We start from the raw sequence: 9,886 nt of genomic DNA on the forward strand, positions 1-9,886 counted from the left end.
GTAGAGACTGAAAGAATGAGCTCACGATACAAGTTTCCTCTGTAGAGTGATTGGGGTCAGCCTTGAGATAGAGTGAGGAGCACAGACATCTGGAGTAGAGCTGCTGCTCCCTTGCATTAATATGGGCCAGTTGAGGTGGTTCATTCATCTGAGGGTGCCTCCTGAGGAGCCCAAACATCTGAAGTAAGCCGGCAGGGAGATAACCTTGGTAGTCAAGACCAGCTCAAGATGGTTGTGGTTGATGAGAGCCCACAGTTGGAACCCTTCTGCAGATGAAGGCTAATCAGTCTTCGCTGCCCCATTCAGGCAAGGGGTACAGGCTAAGGGGCAAAAGGCTTGTGACCTTAAGATACCTGCTGTTGCTGCAAATGGATGCTCTAACCACCACGAGATACCATCATGAGAAGAAACTTAAAACACCATATCCTGTGCAGCTCCTGCAGTTCCTACTTGTAGCAAAACATCTTTGATGTCTATTTCACCAGCTTCAGACAGAGCAAGGCTAGCTGTTTCCCCCTCTTTCCAGTCTTTATGCTAAGCTGAGCTAAGCTAAGATATCTAGCTGTAGCTTCATCATACAGACATAAGAATGACATTATTCTGTTCAACTAACTCTCCACCAGCAAACAAAGAAGCATCTTTCCCAAAATGTGAGTCTTTTGCTTTAAGTATTTGTCAAATATGAAAAAAAATAATCATGCCAACCATCTTATAGTATATATTTATTCATCTGACACTTAGTTACACGAGTAGCTACCGAAGATAGCAACAAGTTGCTTACACAATACATTTCTACTGTAGAATACAATACTGTCCAATACCCAAAACATATGTTATATGTTATATATTATCCTAAATGCACCATAGATCTTAAAAAGTTAAAGATAAAGGTGCGAGGCACATGAGAATGGCAAGATTTGTTGTCACAAATACTTTGTTTATATAAACATAAACATGTTCATTGCTGTCACATCACTATGTGCTTTAGATTTAGCTTTCAAAGCTGAGAATTATTTCTTTTTGTGTCACAATACTGTAAATTTTAATAGTCTTGTTTGAAATGTGAATTTTTGCTTTGGCTCCAAAACATCCAAATGAATGAATATCAGCAAAGGCCTGATGATGATAATAAACACTGATAATCTGATTTGATCAGCATGTGGTTAGAGGCCAAAATTTTAGATATTGTTTAAAAAAATACTGAAAAAACAACAATAACAAAACAAATAAAAACAAAAAGTTGATAAAAGCATAAAAGTGCAACAATAAAAATAAAGCTAAATGCCATAACTAATACTATTAGAATTTGCTGCCACATTCACGTTAATGCTTTCTTTGAAATTTAATTTTGAACTACAATATTCTCATATATAATTTCATTGAAATAATGTTCTTAAGGATTTAGATCACGTTTAGGGTCCTTTGTAACATCAGACCAGGGAGGCCAGATGAACTTTACCTTTAGCTAGCTCTGGACCAATTCACATTTACTGACCTTGTGCCCTTTGAAATAAACTAAGTGGATAATCCCTGAGAGAGGTTTTAGTTGTCATATTATGGATCCAAAAGACCAAACAAAAATGAAAACAGACAAACAAACAAACAAACAAAAGAAAAAACAGTAAAAAAAAACAAAACAAAGAAGCTTATACTACTTCTTGCTGCTGATTCAGTTTGTATGTGAACAGCATGCATTCTTTCTCAGCAGCAGTCACATGACGTTACACCACTGCCACCTACAGTTTAACAATTACATTATATTTAGAGAATATATTTCGAATCACTTCTGTTGTACAGATCAACTTAATCTTAACAGAAAGGAGAGCCTTAAAAGGCAGATCACACATTGTTTCCCAGCTTTAAGTAAACCTTCTACGTCAACACTGTTCATATGTACTGTGTAGCTATGAAAAGTACTGCACCAAAATTTTTATATATTCCAATCAAACATGAGCTAGTAATACTTTGGAAATCTGCAATCACATGACCAACACGCTGACGGAAGTAAAGAAATAAGTCGTCTGCATAAGTATGCAGGTTGGGGTGGTGGATGGGTCATACAACAGGTTTTTCCTCCAGGAGACAGGTGTGAGACCAACCAGGTGAATTTGGTGTTATTCTAGGCAGTCAACATGTTTCTTTTCCTAAATCTAACCAAAGAAACTTTACTTCCCTAATCATAATCTGTGTAACTTAACATTAAGTATGTAATGTAATTTGTGGGGGCGCTAATTCATTAGATATCATACAAACCTTTTGTGAGGATATGTTGTGATACTGCAATCATCCACGTGTCCACTGAAGATCATTTGCTCTATTGCTCCATGCTCAGCCTATACTATTTTAAAAATATGACACAAAAATACCCTAAAATTTCTACTGACTGCTTTCCATGGATATAGTAAATAAACATGGGGGACCATCACAGGTTGTGTACAGTTAAACATCATAGTTGCTTATCAGAACTAGCTCCAAAAACGGACATAAAATACATAAAATTTATCGAGAAAATAGCAGTTTTCTTAGTTGTATAACTTTGGATATTGTGGGTAACCCACGTTCACATCTCTGTTGATCTTGATCCATGTCATAGGCATTAAGAAACTGATCAAAATCAGCACTTACTGTGTTTCTGTACAGAAACGGTAAAGGAACAGACCGTTATCATTTAATTAGGCCCACATGTTTCACTATGGCCACATGAATGTTATAAGATTTTAAGTGTTTAGTTGTTGTATAGCATGCATGCTGTAAAGTTTGTTCTATAAAGTTTTAAAACTAATCCACAAAAACAAAACATGCAAAAACATCCAAATTTTGATTCATATCAACTTTCAGTAGTGCCTCTGTGCAACAAGTGAGCTCTCAAAGGTGTAGCTGAAAGTTTTTTTTTTTACTCTGAAGCAGCTGCAGGAGTTTTAAATTTGCATCGACACCCCTGTTCCTACAAAACAAGGTGAACGAATACAGATCTCAAAACAAGGCTCTAATTGGTTAGATGAGTACAGGAACTGGGACGTTAAAAGTCATTGATTTGTTTTTCATAACCGCTGGTGTGGGGTAGCCCTTATGTGTGGAGTTTGCATGTTCCACCTGTGTCAGCGTGGGCTTTCTCCGCGCACTCCGGCTTCCTCCCACAATCCAAAAACATGCAGGTTAATTGGTGATGCTAACTTGACCATAGGTGTGAATGTGAGTGTGATCTATTGGTCAGCCCTGTGATAGTCTGGTGCCTGTCCAGGGTGAACCCTGCCTCTAGGCTCTGCGTCTAAGAAGCTAAACAACATCAGCAGGGTAAATTATTCTAGTGGAAATACTGAGATTGGTTTATGCAAAAATGGAGCAGGATGGAGCAATGAAGCAAAAGATGAATAGGACTCATGGATCATTTTTATGTCAATATTCTGTCACCTGGACCCCGATCTCAGGCATGTTTCTATTTTTTCCCTTCCTACCCAACTGCTCTGGTTTTCTCAGGGATCAGATCAACAATTGTTTCCTCAGTTGAGAGCTCCACATGTAAGACGTCATGATCTGACTCTTTGAAATCACCTGGGGAAGGATAAAGAATGACATGTGGAGGATAAATATTTCACATGTCTGTGTATTATGAGGAGTATGTTATGTATTCATTTTTTATATGATTGGGGAGACTTGCCTTTTTTCAGGATTTGATAGAAAACCCAGAGTGGAGGAGCCAGAGATACGAGCTTTAACAGCTTCAGGATGATGATGATGACTTTGTGCTGCCTCCCAATAGAGTCCACTGTGAAAGAGAAAAGACAATGTTGCATCATGTAGACCATCATTTTTTAAGATTGTTTTGGGTGGTGGTGGTTTTTAGTAGGACTAATAACACTATTTAATTGTTTATTTTTTCATTATTTTACTTTAGCGAGTCTCTATTTCTTCCCCATCTTCCAATTGTAGAAGGCCATACCCATTTTGTTGCAATAAAGGCCTGTGGATATTCTCATTCATCCAGGTCATAGTTATCTCAAGGCAGTTGAATTGAATGCAACTGGACTTGGTTTTGTCTTAGAACTTGTTGACACACCATTGGAGCACTAACAAACCAGTGACATCATTGGCCTTGTGAAGACCTCCCCAGAGGTTAAATACCTGGGTGCTTCCACACCAGTTTGTCAGACTAGTTCCAGCCTAGTCAGACAAGCATGAACTGATGAAGCCTCTTGGTGGTGAAACGTCTTCTAAGACAAAACCAAGTCCAGTTGCGTTCGATTCAACTGCCTTGAGATGTTGCAATAAAGGAATATTGCCGATTATCCCATGAATGGATTACCAAAAGTGTTTATTATTGTTATGTAAGAAACCTAAAGCAACACAAAATTCACAGCACATGAATTACATTTGAGTCCTTTGTACCTGTTTTGACTTGTAAGGCTGTTGGGTGACTTTGAAGGGTCACGTTTCCATCAGTGACACTGTCAGGCCGAACAATAAAAGCCAAAATCTCAATGAAGTACTCAGTGGCTGAAGTCAGGTTGGAGATGCTGATGTTCATAAAGCCAGAGCCATTGGTGTATGGGACAAGGAGCGATTCACATGTGTTGGTGCATGTCGTCACATTGTAGTAGTGTGGTGTCATCTGCATAAATGCTGAGACGTTCCAGCTGAGAATCACTCGATCAGAGCCCACTGAGTCCACCCTCACTAGCTGCGGAGAAACTGGACCTGTGAGTCAGAGTGAACAAGTCAGAGAAAAGTTTTAGGCCAGCCTACACCTGTAATCTTGTGGTGGAGTCTGTTTCCTGGACAATTGTTTCCCCACTTGTTGTTGGAGTTAGGTCTTACAGTAGGACACTGAACATCACAGAGATGAGTGGTTGGGGTTAGGGTACGGCTACTTTAAGATTCAGTATCGCAGGAATCTAATGTTATTATAGTGGCTATATGAAGCCAGATCAGTAACTTTTTTTTCTATGCTCTTACTATCTTCTTTTATTCGGATATCTTTTGCATTCCTATGTGTTTTTTAATATTATAATATTATGTAGTCCAGTAGGCTATGACATTGAATGTTATACAGGAAACCTGAAACTGAAGCAGCCAAATGAAACTCAACCATTATTGATATTTTTATTTACACGTCCTAATGTGACATGCCAAAATGGCTTCTGTGAGAACTACTGTCCCTTTTCTATCAATAATGGTTGACAGGTAAAAGCAGGAAAAAACAAGGTGTCACATACCATCACATAATGAATGGCACCACTGTCTGAATCGTACAACCAGGAAGCCTAACTCACCCTGACAGACAAACATGTGCAGCTCGTCACAGTAGCGTGCCAGCAGTTTCTTGTCTTTCTTCAGCATCGCCTCCAAACTTGCACAGCGGCCTACATAGTTTATCTTGTACCAGTCTTCATAGCTCAGCTCCTCCCCGTCCACCCACTTCCAGCCGCTGGACACACTCTGACGCTGCAGGCCAAGCCAAAAGCTCATTTTGCTTGCAGCAGTGGCATTGAGGAGAGTGAAGTATTGCTCTTCTGTGCTCAGGACAGCGAGGTCGACATAATGCTTTCGACAGTACTCCCGGGCTTTGAACCAGGACGTAGGTCTCTGCACCAGGAAGTGGTGGGAGATGGCCTGGCCCACAGCTAAGTCATGGCACACCACTGAGGCAGGGGATATTAAGAGAGGGGAGAATAGTTGAGTTATTAACTGTGTTTCTGGCCTGATTTCATGGCTGTGCACCTGTGCATGGACAGCTGAATGGGCCTTTGACCACAATCAGTCCTTTAACATTAAGTACTGGCCAACAAATCCAATAGAACTGTTGTTTTTGTTAATTATTTCCCTCATATCATACTTAGGCTACAATAATATTTCATAAAAATACAGTAAAATCTGTAAAAGCATTTAAATCAGAACAATAGGATCGCTCTGCTTTAAGCTGTAATAACAAGAAGTTTGGCACAGGCTCTCTCCATCTCCAGTGTGAGTTAAATATTAGTTCTGCTGCAGTTTTTCAAAAGGGAAAATAACTATCACAAAGAGACACAAAACAACAACGAAGATGTAAAGCAACTACTAAGAGATTTAAAACAACTATAACGTGACACAAATCTACTCTACAAAGAAAACTACGACTACTACGACAAAAGAGATGCAAAACAACAGCAAAAAGATGCTAAACAAAGAGATGCAAAAAAAAACTACAAAGAGGCACTAACTGGCCACAAAGACACACAAAAAGACAACAAAAAGATGCAAAACAGCCAGAAAGAGACACAAAACAAACAACAACAAAGAGATGCAGAACAACTACAAAGAGAAACAAAACAACAACAAAGAGATGCAAAACAACAAAAAGATGCAAAATAACCACAAAGACACAAAACGACAACAAAAAGACATAATAAAACAACAGAGACACAAAAAGCAAAAATACACACAAAAAGACAACAAAAAGATGCAAAGCAGCCAGAAAGAGACACTAAACAACAACAAAGAGACACAAAACAACAACAAAGAGCTGCAAAACAACCACAAAAAACATAAAAAAAAAACAACAAAGACACACAAAACAATTACAAAGAGATGCAAAAATGACTACAAACATGCAAAATGAAGATGCAAAACAACTACAAAGATGGAAAACAAACTCTAAGAGATGCAAAACAGCCAGAAAGAGACACAAAACAACTACAAAGAGACACAAAACAATAACAAAGAGATGCAAAATAACCACAAAGACACAAAACGACCACAAAAGAACACAAAAACAACAAAGAGACACAAAAAGCAGAATTACACACAAAACAATTACAAAGAGATGCAAAATGACGACAAGCATGGCTCTAACTTATTAGACATAACAAAATTATATCAACTGCCAGCTGTTACAATTTGTCATTGTATTTAATAATCTTGTAAAATCCTGAACTAAGTAATTCAAACTACAAACAGCTTATAAAATGCAATGTCAAAGTTTGACCAAAGTTACAACAGTTACCCAGAAGAGCCAGTTGCTGCAGAATCTGCGTCTCATAGGCAAACATACAGTAAAATCCTTGCTTTCTTTTGGAGAGAATGTGTTCTGCAAAACGTAACACATCCTCTTTCCCTCTCATCTGCCTTGGGATGTTTATAAAACAGGCTCACACTATGGGGTGATGCAAGAGGTGGAGAAAGTGGGAGTGCCCATGTTGTGTGCTCACCTGTTTCAGGAAGTTTTTAACTTCATTACCTCGCAACGATTCTCTGATGTCACCACTATATTGTAATTCCATACACACATTTACAACCTGCTTGGGTATCCCTAAACTGTTGCACCACTTAAAAAACTTTCTCATAATAGTGGTAAACATAAAACAGCTTATTGTGTAGTTTGGTGTTTGAATGGGCTCAACAATGAAACTGAACACCAGGAGAAAGGTGATCAGCTTTTATGTGAGGTGCTAAAAATAACGATATGTGGCTCCTCCCTGAAGTCTATTTTAAGCACTGGCAATCTCGAAGTTTCTGTGTACTGTGTACCTTTGACCTTTAATCTTATAATGAGTTACTAAAGAACAATCCACAGCCTCTAAAAATACATGAAGAAGAAAGAAAGAAGAAGAAATATTTAAGGAAAATAAAGTGTGGGTGAGCTTAGCCTCTGCTTTGTTTCCTCAGATGAACACTAGAAAACTGGTTTTAATGTGAAAGAGAAAGTAGGCTATCACAGGCAGCCTAGCCTATATCAGTGGGTAAGGGTCTGAATAATTAACTTGTTGGGCCTTTGTGACATTTAAGGTCGTAAACAATAGCAGTAAGGACTCTATGCAATGGAGAACTAGATTTAGAGTTGGACTTAAAAAGGTTTACATTCAGTGTAAAGTGCAAAGCATCAGCACTTACAAACAGCTGTTAAAGATTGACACAGTGTGGCACCACAGCAGCCTGGTGGTTTAGACTTTAAGGCATCAACTAAGGACAAGCCAACATGTTCTCCCTTTCTCTCTTCCCTTGTGTCCTGTCATCACTCCATTTTAATCTCTCTAATAACAGCATAAAACAAACCATTTATTTGTTCAATCATTTTCGTAACTGCTCATCCTGTTAGAGGTCGCAGGGGGCTGGAGCTTATCCCAGCTGACACTGGGAGAGGTGGGGTACACCCTGGACAGGTCACCAGACTATCACAGGGCTGACACATAGAGACAGACAACTATTCACACTCACATTCACACCTACGGACAATTTAGAGTCACCAATTAACCTGCATGTCTTTGGACTGTGGGAAGAAGATGGAGTACCTGGAGAAAACCCATGTTGACACGGAGAGAACATGCAAACTCTACACAAAGGGGCTCCCCCACCCCGGGGGAAACCAATATATAAAAATACTTAAAGAAACCCCACTGCTCTTAAAAATGTAACACGACTTTATGGCCATGCTAGCTGCTCTATGAGTCTGTACACAATGGTCAGCATGCTAACATGCTAATACTTAGCAGGTATAATGTCTTCCATGTTCACCACCTTAGTTTTGCTTTATAGCATTCTAACATTTGCTAATTAGTAGCCTAGCAAACAGAAAGTAAAGCCGAGGCTGATGGGAATGTCAAGTGTCAGTATTTTATTCATCCATTCATTTCTAACTGCTTATCCAAAGCTGGGTTAACGAGGGCAACAGGCTGAGCAAAGCATTACAGATGTCCCTCTACCCGGCAACGCTTTCCAGCTCCTCCTGGGGGACCCCAAGGCGTTCCCAGGCCAGATGAGATATGTAATCCCTCCAGCGTGTTCTGGGTCTACCCCAGGGCCTCCTACTAGCGGGACACCTCTAACAGAAGGCACCCAGGAAGCATCCTGATCAGATGCCGAACCACCTTAACTGACCCCTTTTGATGCAAGGGGGAGCAGCGGCTCTACTCCGAGCTCCCTCTGGATGTCTGAGCTCCTCACCCTATCTCAAAGGCTGAGCCCAGCTACCCCATGAAGGAAACTCATTTCGGCTGCTTGTATCTGCAACCTCATTCTTTCAGTCACTACCCAGAGCTCATGACCATAGGTGAGGGATGGGATGTAGATGGACCAGTAAATCGAAAGATTTATTAGAACCCTAAATATTAGACAAATTGAAATTTAGACTTGATGGTTACACTAAAGGAAAATCAATCAATCAAATGCCCCCAATAGAGGTACTGCAAAAAGAACCAGCGAGCTTTCACTTACTAGCAATTCAGAAGTAGAAATGATGGATCCAGGAAACTTTTCACCACAGTTTTATAACTTACTGGCATGTAATTATCTATATATGCCAACAAGATTACAAAACACTCACCAGCCTTGGGGCTACGGACTAGCCAGACTACACACTGTGCTGTACCTTTTACTGTTACATATCTGTGTTTTAATTTTGTGTTGTCTACTGTAATAATGCGTTTTCTTAAACGTTTATTTTTTACGTTATTAACTCTGCATCTGATCACCAGTCTCTACCCTGATGGAAAGTATGGTGGTATAGTCTCTGAGAATCACACGTTGGTGGTGACAAACCTCACCTTACACCAACTCAGCCACACCTCTGTGCCTGTGAACATTTTAACTGAGTGAAGTGTGACCTTCAGCGGGGGTCTTGCTTTATATTTCTTTTTTTCTTTTAATTGTTTAAAGGAAGTCTTCACCACAGACACTTTTGCACAAAGTCTTCTGCGAAGTCTGAAGTCTAGTCTGGTCACATATTTGCAGGCGAGACATCTTTCGACACATAAGTCTGCCAGGAAGACGTCATTCTGCATCTACTGACATGTTACACAGAAACTTAGATAAAATCAAGTAGTGGCAGCCTGGGTACACTGAACTCACCATGGGAACTGGCATTATATCAGGGACATATATGGCAATATTTACAGTGTTACATATCTCAGGAGGT

The 9,886-nt window shown here is 39.6% G+C and overlaps 1 protein-coding gene across 1 annotated transcript; it reads right to left on the reverse strand.

The window, feature by feature from the left end:
* Nucleotides 1-709: 709 nt before the first annotated feature.
* Nucleotides 710-7,094, reverse strand: LOC125890415 (uncharacterized). Its single transcript, XM_049579040.1, has 5 exons — nt 6,980-7,094; nt 5,271-5,639; nt 4,387-4,695; nt 3,659-3,766; nt 710-3,552 (listed from the first exon to the last, which is right to left on the reverse strand). The coding sequence occupies exons 1-5, from the start codon at nt 7,023-7,025 to the stop codon at nt 3,452-3,454; spliced, it is 933 nt and encodes a 310-aa protein (XP_049434997.1). The 5' UTR covers nt 7,026-7,094; the 3' UTR covers nt 710-3,451.
* Nucleotides 7,095-9,886: the final 2,792 nt, after the last annotated feature.

Source organism: Epinephelus fuscoguttatus, linkage group LG6 (genome assembly GCF_011397635.1).
Source record: "Epinephelus fuscoguttatus linkage group LG6, E.fuscoguttatus.final_Chr_v1".
NCBI lineage: Eukaryota > Metazoa > Chordata > Actinopteri > Perciformes > Serranidae > Epinephelus > Epinephelus fuscoguttatus.

Bases quoted from the DNA above. Each gene is read 5' to 3' on its own strand.
- LOC125890415 (XM_049579040.1), bottom strand. From the start codon at position 7,025: ATGTTTGCCTATGAGACGCAGATTCTGCAGCAACTGGCTCTTCTGG. The intron at 5,640-6,979 runs GTAACTGTTGTA...CCCCTGCCTCAG, and splicing joins GCAGCAACTGGCTCTTCTGG to TGGTGTGCCATGACTTAGCT. The intron at 3,553-3,658 runs GCAAGTCTCCCC...ATCCTTCCCCAG, and splicing joins CTATCAAATCCTGAAAAAAG to GTGATTTCAAAGAGTCAGAT.